The sequence below is a fragment of the Ylistrum balloti genome, unplaced genomic scaffold (assembly GCF_031769215.1).
Source record: "Ylistrum balloti isolate Yb309-2 unplaced genomic scaffold, AGI_CSIRO_Ybal_v1 Utg369596, whole genome shotgun sequence".
NCBI lineage: Eukaryota > Metazoa > Mollusca > Bivalvia > Pectinida > Pectinidae > Ylistrum > Ylistrum balloti.
This window is the reverse complement of record NW_026781879.1, coordinates 116,749-139,000: the sequence shown is the minus strand read 5'-3', so window position 1 is coordinate 139,000 and position 22,252 is coordinate 116,749. Positions and strand designations below refer to the sequence as shown.

At 37.3% G+C, this 22,252-nt stretch overlaps 1 protein-coding gene across 1 annotated transcript in view; it reads left to right on the top strand.

The window, feature by feature from the left end:
- The window catches only part of LOC132545356 (diacylglycerol kinase iota-like), a 108,687-nt gene that overhangs the window by 72,913 nt on the left and 13,522 nt on the right, over window positions 1-22,252 (top strand). Inside the window, exons 19-24 of the mRNA XM_060209038.1 lie at window positions 3,270-3,349; window positions 3,939-3,993; window positions 4,675-4,909; window positions 10,332-10,400; window positions 11,630-11,704; window positions 21,902-22,023. Coding sequence (XP_060065021.1) covers window positions 3,270-3,349; window positions 3,939-3,993; window positions 4,675-4,909; window positions 10,332-10,400; window positions 11,630-11,704; window positions 21,902-22,023 — 636 coding nt within the window. The remainder of the gene's footprint in view (window positions 1-3,269; window positions 3,350-3,938; window positions 3,994-4,674; window positions 4,910-10,331; window positions 10,401-11,629; window positions 11,705-21,901; window positions 22,024-22,252) is intronic.

Below are 22,252 nucleotides of genomic sequence, written 5' to 3'. Positions count from 1 at the left end.
GGGACTTGTGATCAGATGTCAGTAGGTATTGACGATATAAGGGCCTTGTGATCAGTTGACAGTAGTTAATGACCATATAAGGGCCTTGTGATCAGTTGGCAGTAGTTAATGGCCATATTAGGGACTTGTGATCAGATGTCAGTAGGTATTGACGATATAAGGGTCTGTGATCAGTTGGCAGTAGTTAATGACCATATAAGGGCCTTGTGATCAGTTGGCAGTAGTTAATGACCATATAAGAGACTTGTGATCAGACGTCAGTAGGTATTGACCATATAAGGGCCTTGTGATCAGTTGACAGTAGTTAATGACCATATAAGGGCCTTGTGATCAGTAGGCAGTAGTTAATGACCATATAAGGGCCTTGTGATCAGTTGGCAGTAGTTAATGACCATATAAGGGCCTTGTGATCAGTTGGCAGTAGTTAATGACCATATAAGGGTCTTGCGATCAGACATCAGTAGTTAATGACCATATAAGGGTCTTGTGATCAGACATCAGTAGGTATTGACCATATAAGGGACTTGTGATCAGTTGGCAGTAGTTAATGACCATATAAGGGTCTTGTGATCAGACATCAGTAGGTATTGACCATATAAGGGTCTTTAGGTTAGACACCACTAGGTTATGAGTATATATTGGCATGGTGATTATACAATAGAACAATGACTATTATATATTCAGACAACAGCTTTCATTTTTGGTTTGGGAAGCATGCTATTTATAAAGTGCCATTACCAGATCAATGATGTCAGGTCGCTATTGTTTTAACACTCATACATTTTAACTGGTTTTAAAATCATCTATAGTATTGGAGGAGAAATGTTATTTTATTTGGTTTGATGGAAACTTGATCTGTTTTATATACCAACTTTATGATAAAAGCATCAGTAGTTTTAATGGTTTTGGCCCTGAGTTTCACTAAATTACTGAAATCTTTCCATGGTGTTAATTCCCAAACAAACCATAAAAGTGAGCTGTGTATGAGTATATTGTCCCTGACATTCACCCAATTCATTAGTAACTGTAACTTATCACTTTGGTGCACTAACAGTCATCTACTCTGACACATAAGACATCTTTAAATCTCCAACTGCCTTTACTAACATTTTTGGATATTTTTCTAAATTTGATTTTCTTGGTGGTGGTGATAAGTTGCTCTAGAGCTATAATATTACGTCTCTCCTGTAAAACAAGAGAGTTATTATCTGTCACAAAGCCGTGACAAATAATGTGTGAATCTGTTGACGGTATAATGAATGCTCAAGGACGTTAGCATAACTTGTGTTTGTGTCAATATAAACATATTAATGGATTTATAGTGTTAAGGATTTAATCCGAGATCAGAAAATTAACTGATAAAGACAGAGAATGAATAAAAATGTAATTATTTAATCTTTGCTTTATCATATAAAGAAATCAGTTTTAGCCTATAGTGACATTACATATGTAGGTGATCAAAGTACGCCTGTTCTTGTAGGGACCTGAGAATATTTATGTTTTACTTGTCTTGAAACTCTTGAAAAGTACATCACAGAGATCTTATCACACATCACAGAGATCCTGTTATATCACACATCACAGAGATCCTGTTATATCACACTTCACAGAGATTCTGTTATATCACACTTCACAGAGATCCTGTTATATCACACATCACAGAGATCCTGTTATATCATACATCACAGAGATCCTGTTATATCACACATCACAGAGATCCTGTTATATCACACTTCACAGAGATCCTGTTATATCACACTTCACAGAGATCCTGTTATATCACACTTCACAGAGATGCTATCATATCACACTTCACAGAGATCCTGTTATATCACACTTCACAGAGATCCTGTTATATCACACATTACTGAGATCCTGTTATATCACACATTACTGAGATCCTGTTATATCACACATTACGGAGATCTTATCACACATCACAGAGATCCTGTTATATCACACTTCACAGAGATGCTATTATATCACACTTCACAGAGATCCTGTTATATCACACATCACAGAGATCCTATTATATCACACATCACAGATATCTTGTTATATCACACATCACAGAGATCCTGTTATATCACACTTCACAGAGATCCTGTTATATCACACATCACAGAGATCCTGTTATATCACACATCACAGAGATCCTGTTATATCACACATCAAGAGATCTTTATATCACACTTCACAGACTGCCTTTATATACACATTTTTGGATCCTATTTTATCACACATCACAGAGATCCTGTTATATCACACATCACAGAGATCCTGTTATATATTACAGTCTCTCACACATGTAAACACAAGAGAGTTATTATCACACAAAGCCGTGACAACATAATGTGTGAATCTGTTGACAGAGATCCTGATATGCTTCAAGGATCGTTATATCACACATGTGTTTGTCACACATAAACACATTAATGGATTTATAGTGTTAAGGATTTAATCACACATCACAGAAAATTATATACACAGACAGAGAATGAATAAAAATGAATTGTTTATCACACTTTGCTTTATCATATAAAGAAATCCTGTTATTACACATATAGTGACATTACATATGTACACTTCACAGAGATCCTGTTATATCACACACCTGAGAATATTTATGTTTTACATTGTCTTGAAACTTTTGAAAAGTACATCACAGAGATCTTATCACACATCACAGAGATCCTGTTATATCACACATCACAGAGATCCTGTTATATCACACATCACAGAGATCCTATTATATCACACTTCACAGAGATCCTGTTATATCACACATCACAGAGATCCTATTATATCACACATCACAGAGATCCTGTTATATCACACTTCACAGAGATCCTGTTATATCACACATCACAGAGATCCTGTTATATCACACATCACAGAGATCCTGTTATATCACACATCACAGAGATCCTGTTATATCACACATCACAGAGATCCTGTTATATCACACATCACAGAGATCCTGTTATATCACACATCACAGAGATCCTGTTATATCACATATCACAGAGATCCTGTTATATCACACATCACTGAGATCCTGTTATATCACACATCACAGAGATCCTGTTATATCACACATCACAGAGATCCTGTTATATCACACATCACAGAGATCCTGTTATATCACACATCACTGAGATTCTAATATCACATACTGAGACGTTTACTGAGATCCTGAAATCATCTATGTAAATGTACCAGGTTAAGGTTTTACTGTTTGAAGATTATTGTTATATGTCTCCTGCCAGCGGTACCACTCGGCCTCATTGTCGTAGACAACAACGCCGACCTTTCACAAGTGCGAATCATCATCGACAAACTTGACCAGGTAAGTAAAAAGAACAATGTTGGATAAGGAAGCTCTCTCAGCTATAAACATGTTTTTTATTTATTTTTATTTTCATTTTTTTTTTCTGACCTCAAAGCCAAAATGATGAGACCAAGCCTGAAACCATTTAAACACCAAACCTGTATATTGTTTACTCAGGCTAACAAAAGACCTGCTTTTTTATCCCACTTGGTCCCAAAGTCTGAATCATCTTTGAGTGAAGGGAAGTCGGTTTTGTATAAACAATGGGTCTCAGGGTCCCTTGGGGAACCCAGGAGTGGTGCCTAATATTGAAAATCTATCAGTTTCTTTAAAATATATCTTGTTCTTCATGAATTGCAAGATATTGACCAAATTTGATCTGAAGCATCCTTAGGGGAAGGGAACCAATTTTATAGAAATACCTGGATGTTGTCCCAATTTAGGCTAATGCATGCTTGGTTAAAGAGGTATCAATTTTGTAGGAACAATGGATCTCAGCCCTGTATAGCAGGACTGATGCTTATATCTAATGTCTATTTCTAATATCATTAAAACATTGTGACTTTAAAGAGAAGATAAAAGGAGCTGACTTACTACATATTTTCAGGATGACCTGACCGAGAGCTCTCAGAAACTCACACAGAGATGGTGTTTCCTAGATTGTAAGTAACTGTCAAATGAATGTCATATTAGCTTATCATGTCAAAAATTGTATTAACAAAAACTATTTTATTCACTTGTTGTACATATATTGTATTAGCTTGTCAAATCAAGATCTTACTTGCCTATCGAATCAAGATCTTATTTACAAACAAAGAAAGTGTCTTACTGGCCTGTCTTAATCAAGATCTTACAAATAAAGAAAGTGTCTTACTGGCCTGTCTTAATCAAGATCTTACAAATAAAGAAAGTGTCTTACTGGCCTGTCTTAATCAAGATCTTACAAACAAAGAAAGTGTCTTACTGGCCTGTCTTAATCAAGATCTTACAAACAAAGAAAGTGTCTTACTGGCCTGTCTTAATCAAGATCTTACAAATAAAGAAAGTGTCTTACTGGCCTGTCTTAATCAAGATCTTACAAATAAAGAAAGTGTCTTACTGGCCTGTCTTAATCAAGATCTTACAAATAAAGAAAGTGTCTTACTGACCTGTCTTAATCAAGATCTTATTAACAAACAAAAAAATGTCTTACTGGCCTGTTGAATCAAGATCTTACTCACAAACAAAAAAATGTCTTATTGGCATGTTGAATCAATATTTAACAAAGAAGGTGTCTTACTGGCCTGTCGAATCAAGATCTTATTTACAAACCATTAAGTATTAAGCAATTGTTTCTGATTCAGCCACAACAGCAGAGAGGTTTTTCCGCATAGATAGAACACAAGAGCACCTGCACTACATTACTGACATTTCTTCTGAGGACCTATATATATTGGACCCTGATCTTCAGAGCATGCATCTCACCCCTTCCAAGGATACCCGAGATGACTGTGATGGTATCCACTGCCATCAAGATAACTTCCAGCCAGAGCTGGTCTTCAAATTCCACATGCCTGTTACACCCCCCAAATCTCCAGGGTAAGAAACAATTTGTAGTCACACTGTATATTCCTAATGCCCAGAGCGACAAGCACAGTAAAGCACAGATAAGTGGAAGTCGATGGGACCAAATAAAATATCCAACTTATCTGATGGTTTGACTTGGCCGTGTTTCTGTGAACAGAGACAATTTACATCAAAGATTGATCCTATTTTTACCGGATATCTGTCTCATAGCATGACAGTAATGAGTAAGTAATAAATAAACACATATAGTAACGATAAGTAGTAAATAAACACATGTTATACTTTTATACAGTAATGATATCTTTTATATAAGTAGACAGAATTACAAATGTAAAATAAAACTATAATGTGAAACATTCGTCATTGAATTACAGCATATACCTGGATACACACCCTATCTCATACACATAACTCAAAATCCATACATTTGTATTAAATTGATACAAATATTGTTTTATATCCTTAAGGGTAACAAGTCCTGTCAACAATGTTTATAGATAAACCTCAATAGATGTGTACTCATTCCACATTGATATAACATCAATAGAACTGAGGTGGGTTACGGAAAATTTACGACTGTTGCAATGTCACTGAAGCTATAACTTTACACGTACAACATCATAAGAACATGACTGTAAAATAGAATAAAATAAAACTAGCACTTTGAATTTGTACATGTATATCAGTAAATGTATTTAAAATAATAAATAAAGGTGTCAGTGACAAACTAGTATAACCTGCGCAGTAGTTATTGCTTGTGTTTTGTTTTTGTTTTCTGGCAGCCATGTACATAAAAGGTAAACAAAACCCAGTAGAATTACGACTGAAAGACAGTGTATTTCATTTCAGTTCTTTGCCTAATTCCATATCAAACTTTCACCCATGCACCTGTGTAAATGCAGGAACTGTTTGTACCCACACCTTACAAACCCAGGTCCCCGTACCCACACCTTACATACCCAGGTCCACAAGGGTAAGGAACTGTTTGTACCCACACCTTACATACCCAGGTACCCAAGGGTTAGGAACTGTTTGTACCCACACCTTACAAACCCAGGTCCCCAAGGGTTAGGAACTGTTTGTACCCACACCTTACAAACCCAGGTCCCCGTACCCACACCTTACATACCCTGGTCCCCAAGGGTAAGGAACTGTTTGTACCCACACCTTACATACCCAGGTCAACAAGGGTAAGGGACTCTTTGTACCCACACCTGACAAACCCAGGTCCCCAAGGGTTAGGAACTGTTTGTACCCACACCTTACAAACCCAGGTCCACAAGGGTAAGGAACTGTTTGTACCCACACCTTACATACCGTGGTCCCAGGGTAAGGAACTGTTTGTACCCACACCTTACATACCCTGGTCCCCAAGGGTAAGGAACTGTTTGTACCCACACCTTACATACCCAGGTCAACAAGGGTAAGGGACTCTTTGTACCCACACCTGACAAACCCAGGTCCCCAAGGGTTAGGAACTGTTTGTACCCACACCTTACAAACCCAGGTCCACAAGGGTAAGGAACTGTTTGTACCCACACCTTACATACCGTGGTCCCAGGGTAAGGAACTGTTTGTACCCACACCTTACATACCCTGGTCCCCAAGGGTAAGGAACTGTTTGTACCCACACCTTACATACCCAGGTCAACAAGGGTAAGGAACTGTTTGTACCCACACCTTACATACCCTGGTCCCCAAGGGTTAGGATCTGTTTGTACCCACACCTTATAAACCCAGGTCCACAAGGGTAAGAAACTGTTTATACCCACACCTTACATACCCAGGTACCCAAGGGTTAGGAACTGTTTGTACCCACACCTTACATACCCAGGTACCCAAGGGTTAGGAACTGTTTGTACCCACACCTTACATACCCAGGTACCCAAGGGTTAGGAACTGTTTGTACCCACACCTTACAAACCCAGGTCCCCGTACCCACACCTTACATACCCTGGTCCCCAAGGGTTAGGAACTGTTTGTACCCACACCTTACATACCCTGGTCCCCAAGGGTTAGGAACTGTTTGTACCCACACCTTATAAACCCAGGTCCACAAGGGTAAGAAACTGTTTATACCCACACCTTACATACCCAGGTACCCAAGGGTTAGGAACTGTTTGTACCCACATCTTACATACCCAGGTACCCAAGGGTAAGGAACTGTTTGTACCCACACCTTACATACCCAGGTACCCAAGGGTTAGGAATGTCTGTACCCACACCTTACATATCCAGGTACCCAAGGGTTAGGAACTGTCTGTACCCACACCTTACATATCCAGGTACCCAAGGGTTAGGAACTGTTTGTACCCACACCTTACATACCTAGGTCCCCAAGGGTAAGGAACTATTTGTACCCACACCTTACATACCCTGGTCCCCAAGGGTTAGGAACTGTTTGTACCCACACCTTATAAACCCAGGTCCACAAGGGTAAGAAACTGTTTGTACCCACATCTTACATACCCAGGTACCCAAGGGTAAGGAACTGTTTGTACCCACACCTTACATACCCAGGTACCCAAGGGTTAGGAACTGTCTGTACCCACACCTTACATATCCAGGTACCCAAGTGTTAGGAACTGTCTGTACCCACACCTTACATATCCAGGTACCCAAGGGTTAGGAACTGTTTGTACCCACACCTTACATACCTAGGTCCCCAAGGGTAAGGAACTATTTGTACCCACACCTTACATACCCTGGTCCCAAAGGGTTAGGAACTATTTGTACCCACACCTTACATACCCATGTCCCCAAGGGTAAGGAACTGTTTGTACCCACACCTTACATACCTAGGTCCCCGTACCCACACCTTACATACCCAGGTCCACAAGGGTAAGGAACTGTTTGTACCCACACCTTACATACCCTGGTCCCAGGGTAAGGAACTGTTTGTACCCACACCTTACATACCCAGGTACCCAAGGGTAAGGGACTGTTTGTACCCACACCTTACATACCCTGGTCCCAAAGGGTAAGGAACTATTTGTACCCACACCTTACATACCCAGGTACCCAAGGGTAAGGAACTGTTTGTACCCACACCTTACATACCGAGGTCCACAAGGGTAAGGAACTATTTGTACCCACACCTTACATACCCAGGTCCCAAAGGGTTAGGAACTATTTGTACCCACACCTTACATACCCAGGTCCACAAGGGTAAGGAACTGTTTGTACCCACACCTTACATATCCAGGTCCACAAGGGTAAGGAACTATTTGTACCCACACCTTACATACCCAGGTCCCCTGTTTGTACCCACACCTTACATACCCAGGTCCCAAAGGGTAAGGAACTGTTTGTACCCACACCTTACATACCTAGGTCCCCGTACCCACACCTTACATACCCAGGTACCCAAGGGTAAGGGACTGTTTGTACCCACACCTTACATACCCTGGTCCCAAAGGGTAAGGAACTATTTGTACCCACACCTTACATACCCAGGTCAACAAGGGTAAGGAACTGTTTGTACCCACACCTTACATACCCAGGTCCACAAGGGTAAGGAACTATTTGTACCCACACCTTACATACCCAGGTCCCAAAGGGTTAGGAACTGTTTGTACCCACACATTACATACCGTGGTCCCAGGGTAAGGAACTGTTTGTACCCACACCTTACATACCCAGGTACCCAAGGGTAAGGGACTGTTTGTACCCACACCTTACATACCCTGGTCCCAAAGGGTAAGGAACTATTTGTACCCACACCTTACATACCCAGGTCCACAAGAGTAAGGAACTATTTGTACCCACACCTTACATACCCAGGTCCACAAGGGTAAGGAACTATTTGTACCCACACCTTACATACCCAGGTCCCAATGGGTTAGGAACTATTTGTACCCACACCTTACATACCCTGGTCCCAGGGTAAGGAACTGTTTGTACCCACACCTTACATACCCAGGTACCCAAGGGTAAGGGACTGTTTGTACCCACACCTTACATACCCAGGTCCCAAAGGGTAAGGAACTATTTGTACCCACACCTTACATACCCAGGTACCCAAGGGTAAGGAACTGTTTGTACCCACACCTTACATACCCAGGTCCACAAGGGTAAGGAACTATTTGTACCCACACCTTACATACCCAGGTCCCAAAGGGTTAGGAACTATTTGTATCCACACCTTACATACCCAGGTCCACAAGGGTAAGGAACTGTTTGTACCCACACCTTACATACCCAGGTCCCAAAGGGTTAGGAACTGTTTGTACCCACACCTTACATACCCAGGTCCACAAGGGTAAGGAACTGTTTGTACCCACACCTTACATACCCAGGTCCCCAAGGGTAAGGAACTGTTTGTACCCACACCTTACATACCCAGGTCCACAAGGGTAAGGAACTTTTTGTACCCACACCTTACATACCGTGGTCCCAGGGTAAGGAACTGTTTGTACCCACACCTTACATACCTAGGTACCCAAGGGTAAGGGACTGTTTGTACCCACACCTTACATACCCTGGTCCCAAAGGGTAAGGAACTATTTATACCCACACCTTACATACCCAGGTCCACAAGGCTAAGGAACTATTTATACCCGCACCTTACATACCCAGGTCCACAAGGCTAAGGAACTATTTGTACCCACACCTTACAAACCCAGGTCCCCGTACCCACACCTTACATACCCTGGTCCCCAAGGGTAAGGAACTGTTTGTACCCACACCTTACATACCCAGGTCCACAAGGCTAAGGAACTATTTATACCCGCACCTTACATACCCTGGTCCCCAAGGGTTAGGAACTGTTTGTACCCACACCTTACATACCCAGGTCCACAAGGCTAAGGAACTATTTGTACCCACACCTTACAAACCCAGGTCCCCGTACCCACACCTTACATACCCAGGTCCACAAGGCTAAGGAACTATTTGTACCCACACCTTACATACCCAGGTCCACAAGGCTAAGGAACTATTTATACCCACACCTTACATACCCAGGTCCACAAGGCTAAGGAACTGTTTGTACCCACACCTTACATACCCAGGTCCCAAAGGGTAAGGAACTATTTGTACCCACACCTTACATACCCAGTTCCACAAGGGTAAGGAACTGTTTGTACCCACACCTTACATACCCAGGTCCACAAGGCTAAGGAACTATTTATACCCGCACCTTAAGTTCTTATAAGACTCTCAGTAGAAGATTGGAGGATGATGTTTCGATGGCTTCACGGTCACCTTCATGGGACAAATGTGGAGTATACTAATACTAACGTACATAGTTTACGAGATTGTAGGGAATTCACCAACTTTTTCTGCAATACTGCAACTCTGCGTACACTAAGGTCGAAAATAGTGTGAAGAGATGGTAAACAAATTATAGACAAAAACATACACCAGATGGTAACAATGTACTGTAGCCAAATTGGCTTGAGATTGAGAATTATGAACATTTTTGTGTTATCAGATTGACGGATGTGAGCCAAGCTACACTGAGCACTGATACTGCAGAGTCGTCTAAGAAGCCTGATGGAAGGTGAGAGCCTTCACTTTACCACTTCTGCCATCTACTACCAAATTCCTTCACCAGTCCCCACTCACTTATCACGTCAAAACATTTCCATTTTCATGATAGTTTGTTGTTGTGAACTGGCTTGTTTGTAGTGTAGATGTCTTCAGGGTCCGGCAAAACCTTTCAGAAGCCGTTTATGTCGAACTACAGCCTGGTTTAAAGTACCAGTGCAGATGAGGTATTCACTAGTCAGGAAAATTTACATCAGAAATTTTCAGAAGCATGCATATTACACTTATACATTGTGTATCAGGCTTTAATTCAATCCAGGTCAGTTGTGAATCTGTTGTTGGTATTTTGTGAATATATTGCTAAAACTGTAACCAACATTAAGTGTAATCAATTAGACAAGATTTAACAAACATCAAATGATAGAGCTTGTTTAAACATCGATAAATGGGTGATCTTTCACGACACATTGCAATAAAGAAACTATGGAAAGATAACTAACATTGGATAATAATATATCATATGGATGACTGTTTTCTTTATAATGTCTCATGGTAGATGTCTTTCATTTTTCTTTGATTGACTGATAAAACAGAAATGTAGTTTTTGCTGAGCTATTTCAATTCTGATAACCTGATATGTATGTGTTCCTTATACTGAATGATAACTTGGAAACACTGGGACTCTACGACAAAACTATATATCGTAATCATGGTCACTGAAACAATGGTTTGTCATCTTGTTTTCATTCTAGGATCACAAACTTACTTTATTAAGTACTGAAGTTTTATCATTTTTCACAAAAATTTCCCACAAAAGAAATGCATAATTAATGTCCAATGATTAGGAACGAGTTGCCAGAAGAAAAGTTTCTCAGGTAAATCTGCTCGTCCTGAAGAGCAGACAAGTGCTTTTGCCGGGCCCTGTATCTTGTAGGATGAGAACCATTGCTTTCTGCTAATTCCATCTGGCTTCCACGTTAGTATTACAGAGATCTATTCTAGACTTTTCCAATGTTCAACAAGTTTCATATAGATTATAGAGTTGTCTGTTCATGATTATACAGTACTATAGCATTTTGATAAAGTATTTCGTCCAGTTTGACAGCATCTGTAGCATTAGATGTTGTAATCAGATGTACTACAATAGTTGTGTATGGTAGAAGGAACAAACGCATGAAGCATCATGTGTATAATATACTCTCTTTTTCTCTTGTTTTAGTTGATTAATGTTTTGTTCTTTAGGAGGGCTGAAACACTGTTTCGACTGGAGAGCAAGGAGAACTTGCTCATTCCTGCTCAGCCGGGCTCCAATAACAGGTTTACCACTCTTAATAGTTATTAACACTGTCTATCCTCCCTCAAGGTGTGGCCGGTTGGAGAGGGGGCTCTGTAAATGTCACATGACGTCATTGTCTATTTGTCCTGTGACCATACATGTATACCAATACTTACCTTCTAACTGCATGACCTGTCATATGACCATGCTATATATAGTTGACCTAAAGCTTATCATGTGACTTCATTATCAGTCATGTGACCATATTTGGGTAGTTATAGCTTTGCTAATCATTTAACTGCATGAGCTGTTATGTGCGATTATGATGTCGGATAAAATACTTATCCATTAGTATGTGTACTAATCCTGTCCACTGAGTCAGTATAATATACAGGTAGCCCTGGTAACTTTACCTGCTGTTTTACTGCTGAATTAACAAAGCTTCTATTTATATTGAGACCTGTCCTATTGCATCAGCTAGATGTTTGCTTAACTATTAGCCATTGTTGTGGCCTATTCTATAAGCTGTGTCCTATTTTGTTAGCTATTCTGTCCTTTTCTATGAGGTAGTTGTGTCCTATAAGCCAAGCTTTTAGCAGCTGCTTTGTCCTATTCTATAAGCTGTAGCTATTTTATAAGATGTCTCTCTGTTAATTTGTTAAAGAAGCAAGATGTGTCCTGTACTGCCAAAGCTGTGTCTTATTGTATTGGTCAATTGGATATGTCCTGTTACCTTTGATCTGTCCTGTCAGTTTGGATGTGTCCTATTTGTCCTGTCAGCTAGGACGTGTCTTGTTTGTCCTGTCAGTTTGGATGTGTCCTATTTGACCTGTCAGCTAGGAAGTGTCTTGTGTGTCCTGTTAGCTTGGATGCATTTTGTTCGTCCTAACAGTTAGGATGTGTTATGTTTGTCCTGTAAGCTAAAATGTATCCTGTTTATCCTTTTAACTGGATGTGTCTTGTTTGTCCTGTCATTTTGGATGTGTCTTGTTTGTCCTGTCAGTTTGGATGTGTCTTGTTTGTCCTGTAAGCTAGGATGTGTCTTGTTTGTCCTGTCAGTTTGGATATGTCTTGTTTGTCCTGTCAGTTTGGTTGTGTCTTGTTTGTCCTGTAAGCTAGGATGTGTCTTGTTTGTCCTGTAAGCTAGGATGTGTCTTGTTTGTCCTTTTAGCCAGGATTTGTCTTGTTTGTCTTGTAAGCTAGGATGTGTCTTGTTTGTCCTGTCAGTTTGGATGTGTCTTGTTTGTCCTGTAAGCCAGGATTTGTCTTGTTTGTCCTGTAAGCTAGGATGTGTCTTGTTTGTCCTGTAAGCTAGGATGTGTCTTGTTTGTCCTGTAAGCTAGGATGTGTCCTGTTTGTCCTTTTAGCTAGGATGTGTTATATTTGTCATGTTAGGTAGGATGTAATCAGTCAAATTGGTGAAATAGGTGTGGCTTGGTGGAATGATATACTATATTTTGAATAAATATCATTTTGTCAAGTTATGTCCTGAGCTAGAGACCATGTTTTGTTATTGATAAAGAGCTGTTATTCCATTAGCTTTACATTATCAATGAGTGTTCACATTGTAGAGATCATGGTTTATTTGTAAACGTTACCGTAGAGATCATGGTTTATTTGTAAACGTTACGGTAGAGAGCATGGTTTATTTGTAAACGTAACGGTAGAGATCATGGTTTATTTGTAAACATTACGGTAGAGGGCATGGTTTATTTGTAAACGTTACGGTAGAGATCATGGTTTATTTGTAAACGTTACGGTAGAGAGCAGGTTTATTTGTAAACATTACGGTAGATCATGGTTTATTTGTAAACGTTACAGTAGAGATCATGGTTTATTTGTAAACATTACGGTAGAGATCATGGTTTATTTGTAAACGTTACGGTAGATCATGGTTTATTTGTAAACGTTACGGTAGAGATCATGGTTTATTTGTAAACGTTACAGTAGAGATCATGGTTTATTTGTAAACGTTACGGTAGAGATCATGGTTTATTTGTAAACGTTACGGTAGAGATCATGGTTTATTTGTTAAAGTTACGGTAGAGATCATGGTTTATTTGTAAACGTTACGGTAGAGATCATGGTTTATTTGTTAATGTTACGGTAGAGATCATGGTTTATTTGTAAACGTTACAGTAGAGATCATGGTTTATTTGTAAACGTTACGGTAGAGAGCATGGTTTATTTGTTGAAGTTACGGTAGAGATCATGGTTTATTTGTAAACGTTACAGTAGAGATCATGGTTTATTTGTAAACGTTACAGTAGAGAGCATGGTTTATTTGTTGAAGTTACGGTAGAGATCATGGTTTATTTGTAAACGTTACAGTAGAGATCATGGTTTATTTGTAAACGTAACCGTAGAGATCATGGTTTATTTGTAAACATTACGGTAGAGATCATGGTTTATTTGTAAACGTTACGGTAGAGAGCATGGTTTATTTGTAAACGTTACGGTAGAGATCATGGTTTATTTGTAAACGTTACAGTAGAGATCATGGTTTATTTGTAAATGTTACGGTAGAGATCATGGTTTATTTGTTAATGTTACGGTAGAGATCATGGTTTATTTGTTAATGTTACAGTAGAGATCATGGTTTATTTGTAAACGTTACAGTAGAGATCATGGTTTATTTGTAAACGTTACGGTAGAGATCATGGTTTATTTGTTAATGTTACGGTAGAGATCATGGTTAATTTGTAAACGTTACGGTAGAGAGCATGGTTTATTTGTAAACGTTACGGTAGAGATCATGGTTTATTTGTAAACGTTACAGTAGAGATCATGGTTTATTTGTAAACGTTACGGTAGAGATCATGGTTTATTTGTAAATGTTACGGTAGAGATCATGGTTTATTTGTAAACATTACGGTAGAGATCATGGTTTATTTGTAAACATTACGGTAGAGATCATGGTTTATTTGTAAATGTTACGGTAGAGATCATGGTTTATTTGTAAACGTTACGGTAGAGATCATGGTTTATTTGTAAACGTTACGGTAGAGAGCATGGTTTATTTGTAAACGTTACGGTAGAGATCGTGGTTTATTTGTAAACGTTACAGTAGAGATCATGGTTTATTTGTAAACGTTACGGTAGAGAGCATGGTTTATTTGTTGAAGTTACGGTAGAGATCATGGTTTATTTGTAAACATTACGGTAGAGATCATGGTTAATTTGTAAACGCTACGATAGATAATTAGCTTTCAATAAATAATACAACTGGAATCATTCTCACAAACCACACGATATTAAATATTACAGCAGGATATTAAATATTACAGCAGGATATTAAATATTACAGCAGGATATTAAATTTTACAGCAGGATATTAAATTTTACAGCAGGATATTAAATATCACAACAGGATATTAAATATTACAGCAGGATTTTAAATAATACAGCAGGATATTAAATATTACAGCAGGATATTAAATATTACAACAGGATATTAAATATTACAGCATGATATTAAATATTACAACAGGATATTAGATATTACAGCAGGATAATAAATATTACAGCAGGATTTTAAATTTTACAGCAGGATATGAAATATTACAGCAGGATATTAAATTTTACAGCAGGATATTAAATATTACAGCAGGATATTAAATTTTACAGCAGGATATTAAATATTACAGCATGATATTAAATTTTACAGCAGGATATTAAATATTACAACAGGATATTAAATTTTACAGCAGGATAATAAATATTACAGCAGGATATTAAATATTACGGCAGGATATTAAATTTTACAGCAGGATATTAAATATTACAGCAGGATATTAAATATTACAGCAAGATGTTAAATATCACTATTACAGACTTTACTTCTTGTTAACATTCACACAATGATATCACTTTATTCAGGTCTGAATCTGTTAGGTTTTGTTTGTCAGCATTCAAGCATAAAGATCAAAGGTCATCCTTGACACCACTTTTGGAACAACAAGCTTGTATTGTGTATAAGATATCTCCCAAACCTCTGGACAGGTCTTATTCACACCATCGCATCACTCGTCCAGGGTTTACACCTGATTCAATTTCCTTTGTTCTCAGTCAAATAAAAGACATTATAAGAGCATCTCAACAGACTTAATTTATACCCACACATAGCACCACACCATCAAATGTTTCTCACTTGATTAGATTTTGATGCTCATTGGTGGTCAAGTTTTAAAACCAAAGGTCACACTAGACAACTTTCAAATAAAAAGCATGTGTACAATATATCTCGAGAACCTCTCAACAAATAACACAAAAAGTTTTGAGCAAAAAAAGAATCCGAGGATAAAGGGAGTTATTATGTTTATTACTGGGAAATAAATGTAAATATTTGTAAACAATACAAATGACGTAGTAGCTGATCTCAGTTACCTTAGCCTCACATGCCTTATATTAGTGTTAGTGCATGTTTATCTTATCCTAGTGTAAGTTCATGTCAACCTTGTCTCTGTATTAATTCATGTTTTCCTTGCCTCTATGTTAATTCATGTTGACCTTGTCTAATTGTTAATTCATGTTGACCTTGTCTACTTGTTAATTCATGTTGACCTTGTCTAATTGTTAGTTCATGTTGACCTTGTCTAATTGTTAATTCATGTTGACCTTGTCTAATTGTTAGTTCATGTTGACCTTGTCTAATTGTTAGTTCATGTTGACCTTGTCTAATTGTTAGTTCATGTTGTCCTTATCCCAGAGTTAGTGCATGTTGACCTTGTCCCAGAGTTAGTGCTTGTTGACCTTGTCCCAGAGTTAGTGCATGTTGACCTTGTCCCAGAGTTAGTGCTTGTTGACCTTGTCCTAGAGTTACTGCATGTTGACCTTGTCCTAAAGTTACTGCATGTTATCCTTGTCGCAGTGTTAGCGCATGTTGACCTTGTCCCAGAGTTAGTGCATGTTGACCTTGTCCCAGAGTTGGTGCCTGTTGACCTTGTCACAGAGTAGGTGCATGTTGACCTTGTCCCAGAGTTACTGCATGTTGACCTTGTCCCAGAGTTAGTGCATGTTGACCTTGTCCCAGAGTTAGTGCTTGTTGACCTTGTCCTAGAGTTACTGCATGTTGACCTTGTCCTAAAGTTACTGCATGTTGACCTTGTCGCAGTGTTAGCGCATGTTGACCTTGTCCCAGAGTTAGTGCATGTTGACCTTGTCCCAGAGTTGGTGCCTGTTGACCTTGTCCCAGAGTTGGTGCATGTTGACCTTGTCCCAGAGTTACTGCATGTTGACCTTGTCGCAGTGTTAGCGCATGTTGACCTTGTCCCAGAGTTAGTGCATGTTGACCTTGACCCAGAGTTACTGCATGTTGACCTTTACCCAGAGTTAGTGCATGTTGACCTTGTCCCAGATTTAGTGTTGTGTTGCACTGACTTGTTAACACTTAATCTTCATTGTCAGATGATTTTATGTGAAACTGATTGCTAGTTTGTATAAATTAATTGAAGAAATTTCTTGAGCGATATGACACATCAATGATCAATCGATCAATTAGATTAAAGAAAAAAAACAAAAACAAACTTAGATCAGTAACTACCATTTAAAATTGTCACAACAGCATTCTATATAAAGGGAGACTTTGTCATGTCAACATTCTATATGTAAGGAAAATTTGTCATGTCAACATTCTGTATTCTATATAAAGGGAGACTTTGTCATGTCAACATTCTATATATAAGGAAAATTTGTCTGTCAACATTCTGTATATAGGGAGACCTTATCATGTCAGCATTCTATATATAGGGAGACTTTGTCATGTCAGCATTCTATATATAGGGAGACTTTGCCATGTCAACATTCTATATATAGGGAGACTTTGCCATGTCAACATTCTATATATAAGGGAAATTTGTCATGTCAACATTATATATATAGGAAGAATTTGTCATGTCAGCATTCTATGTATAGGGAGAATTTGTTATGTCAGCATTTTATATATAGGGAGACTTCGTCATGTCAGCATTCTATATATAGGGAGACTTTGCCATGTCAACATTCTATATATAAGGGAAATTTGTCATGTCAACATTATATATATAGGAAGAATTTGTCATGTCAGCATTCTATGTATAGGGAGAATTTGTTATGTCAGCATTTTATATATAGGGAGACTTCGTCATGTCAGCATTCTATATATAGGGAGACTTTGCCATGTCAACATTTTATATATAGGGAGACTTTGTCATGTCGGCATTCTATATATAGGGAGACTTTGTCATGTCAGCATTCTATATATAGGAAGAATTTGTCATGTCAGCATTCTATGTATAGGGAGAATTTGTTATGTCAGCATTCTATATATAGGGAGACTTTGTCATGTCAGCATTTTATATATAGGGAGACTTTGTCATGTCGGCATTCTATATATAGGGAGACTTTGTCATGTCAGCATTCTATATATAGGGAGACTTTGTCATGTCAGCATTCTATATATATATATAATATACATTAGTTTATCTGGTCAAGGAAGTACTTATATATACATTTGTTTATCTGATCAAGGGGGTACTTATATATACATTTGTTTATCTGATCAAGGGGGTACTTATATATACATTTGTTTATCTGATCAAGGGAGTCTTTATATATACATTTGTTTATCTGATCAAGGGGGTACTTATATATACATTTGTTTATCTGGTCAATCAGGCTGATCAAGAGTACTTATATATACATTTGTTTATCTGATCAAGGGGGTACTTATATATGCATTTGTTTATCTGATCAAGGGGGTACTTATATATACATTTCTTTATCTGATCAAGGAGTACTTATATATACATTTGTTTATCAGATCAACAGGCTGGTCAAGGGAGTACTTATATATACATTTCTTTATCTGATCAAGGGAGTTCTTATATATACATTTGTTTATCAGATCAACAGGCTGATCAAGGAGTACTTATATATGCATTTGTTTATCTGATCAAGGGGGTACTTATATATACATTTCTTTATCTGATCAAGGAGTACTTATATATACATTTGGAGTACTTATATATACATTTGTTTATCTGATCAAGGTTTATCTGATCAGTACTTATATATACATTTGTTTATCTGATCTGATCAAGGGAGTACTTATATATACATTTGTTTATCTGATCAAGGGCTGGTACTTATATATACATTTGTTTATCTTTTTAAAAGGCTGATCAAGGAGTACTTATATATACATTTGTTTATCTGATCAACAGGGGAGTACTTATATATACATTTGTTTATCTGATCAAGGCTGAGTACTTATATATACATTTGTTTATCTGATCAAGGGAGTACTTATATATACATTTGTTTATCTGATCAACAGGCTGGTCAATATATACATTTGAGTACTTATATATACATTTGTTTATCTGATCAAGGAGTATTTATATATACATTTGTTTATCAGATCAACAGGCTGATCAAGGAGTACTTATATATGCATTTGTTTATCTGATCAAGGGGAGTACTTATATATACATTTCTTTATCAGATCAACAGGCTGGTCAAAGGAGTACTTATATAAACATTTGTTTATCTGGTCAAGGGAGTACTTATATATACATTTGTTTATCAGATCAAGGGGGTACTTATATATACATTTGTTTATCTGATCAAGGGGGTACTTATATATACATTTGTTTATCTGATCAAGGGGGTACTTATATATACATTTGTTTATCTGATCAAGGGAGTACTTATATATACATTTCTTTATCTGATCAAGGGAGTACGTATATATACATTTCTTTATCAGATCAACAGGCTGATCAAGGGGGTACTTATATATACATTTGTTTATCTGATGAACAGGCTGATCAAGGAGTACTTATATATGCATTTGTTTATCTGATCAAGGGGGTACTTATATATACATTTCTTTATCTGAGCAACAGGCTGGTCAAGGGAGTACTTATATATACATTTGTTTATCTGATCAAGGGGGTACTTATATATACATTTGTTTATCTGATCAAGGGGGTACTTATATATACATTTGTTTATCTGGTCAAGGGGGTACTTATATATACATTTGTTTATCTGATCAACAGGCTGGTCAAGGGGGTACTTATATAAACATTTGTTTATCTGATCAACAGGCTGATCAAGGAGTACTTATATATACATTTGTTTATCAGATCAACAGGCTGATCAAGGAGTACTTATATATGCATTTGTTTATCTGATCAAGGGGGTACTTATATATACATTTGTTTATCTGATCAAGGGGGTACTTATATATACATTTGTTTATCTGATCAACAGGCTGATCAAGGGAGTACTTATATATACATTTGTTTATCTGATCAAGGGAGTACTTATATATACATTTGTTTATCAGATCAACAGGCTGATCAAGGAGTACTTATATATACATTTGTTTATCAGATCAAGGGGGTACTTATATATACATTTGTTTATCTGATCAAGGGGGTACTTATATATACATTTGTTTATCTGATCAAGGGGGTACTTATATAAACATTTGTTTATCTGATCAACAGGCTGATCAAGGAGTACTTATATATACATTTGTTTATCTGATCAAGGGGGTACTTATATATACATTTGTTTATCTGATCAAGGGGGTACTTATATATACATTTGTTTATCTGGTCAAGGGGGTACTTATATATACATTTGTTTATCTGATCAAGGGGGTACTTATATATACATTTGTTTATCTGATCAAGGGGGTACTTATATAAACATTTGTTTATCTTATATATACATTTGTTTATCTGATCAAGGGAGTACTTATATATACATTTGTTTATCTGATCAAGGGAGTCTTTATATATACATTTGTTTATCTGATCAAGGGGGTACTTATATATACATTTGTTTATCTGATCAACAGGCTGGTCAAGGGGGTACTTATATATACATTTGTTTATCTGATCAACAGGCTGGTCAAGGGGGTACTTATATATACATTTGTTTATCTGATCAAGGGCTATATATATATATATACATTTGTTTATCTGATCATTTGTTTATCTGATATATATATACATTTGTTTATCTGGAGGTACTTATATATACATTTGTTTATCTGATCAAGGTGGTACTTATATAAACATTTGTTTATCAGATCAACAGGCTGATCAAGGGGGTACTTATATATGCATTTGTTTATCTGATCAAGGGGGTACTTATATATACATTTGTTTATCTGATCAAGATCATATATACATTTGCTGATCAAGGGGTACTTATATATACATTTGTTTATCTGATCAAGGGGTACTTATATATACATTTGTTTATCTGATCAAGGGGGTACTTATATATACATTTGTTTATCTGATCAAGGGGGTACTTATATATACATTTGTTTATCTGATCAAGGGGGTACTTATATATACATTTGTTTATCTGATCAAGGGGGTACATATATATACATTTGTTTATCTGATCAAGGGGGTACTTATATATACATTTGTTTATCTGATCAAGGGGGTACTTATATATACATTTGTTTATCAGATCAAGGGGGTATTATATATACATTTGTTTATCTGATCAAGGGGGTACTTATATATACATTTGTTTATCAGATCAAGGGAGTACTTATATATACATTTGTTTATCTGATCAACAGGCTGATCAAGGAGTACTTATATATACATTTGTTTATCTGATGAACACGCTGATGGCAGTTCTCTTGGCAATTCTTCATGATAGCTTAAGAAAATTTAATTTAATGTAAGTTGGTGCAAAAAAACTGATAAATTGTGTGGCCCTTTTAGTTATTTAACCATATGGCTCAGGTATGTTCACCTCTGTATAACAATTCCATCCATATCAATAATATTTAACTGAAAAAAGGGTGACAATGTCTAGAGATATGTGTGATAGATAGGTGGTTTACTGTGGGGTTGGAACTTGATAAAACGTGTGGGCTTGGGGCTTGATGAAATGTGTGGGGTTGGGACTTGATGAAACGTGTGGGGTTGGGGCTTGATAAAACATGTGGGGTTGGGACTTGATGATACGTGTGGAGTTGGGACTTGATGAAACCTGTGGGGTTAGGACTTGATGAAACCTGAGGCTAAAACAGATCAATTTTACTATTTCATTGCTTATCATTTGAAGCACCATATCTTCACCTACCAGTTGGATATGTGATTGATATAACAAGTCTGTACTACATATTTCTCAAACTCAAATGATCACAAATTTTACTGTTCAATGGTCTTCAGTTGGTAACTTTTAATGTAAAGAAAGTATATCTGTGTTTACAGCTCTGAGCCTGGGTCACCAGTGTCAAAAAGTCCTCAGTCTAAAGACGGTTACAATCAATTTCATCAGGTGTCAAATGCCACTGCTGCTCCCCGCACAAGGAAGCTGTCAGCTGTAGACAAAGGTATATACTCATTTGGATTTACACAAATTGAATGCCTTTCAGTAACAGTGGGAATGGGCACAAAACTCTAGATGACATGATACAATTTCTAAAATACATTTTCTACCACATTAGATGGGTGTAATTCAACTCAACATCAATTAATCATTATACAACATGTGGTGTAACACTTTTACATGATTTGATTGGCTGACCTTCACACGCTCAAGAAGAATAAGAATTAAGTAGT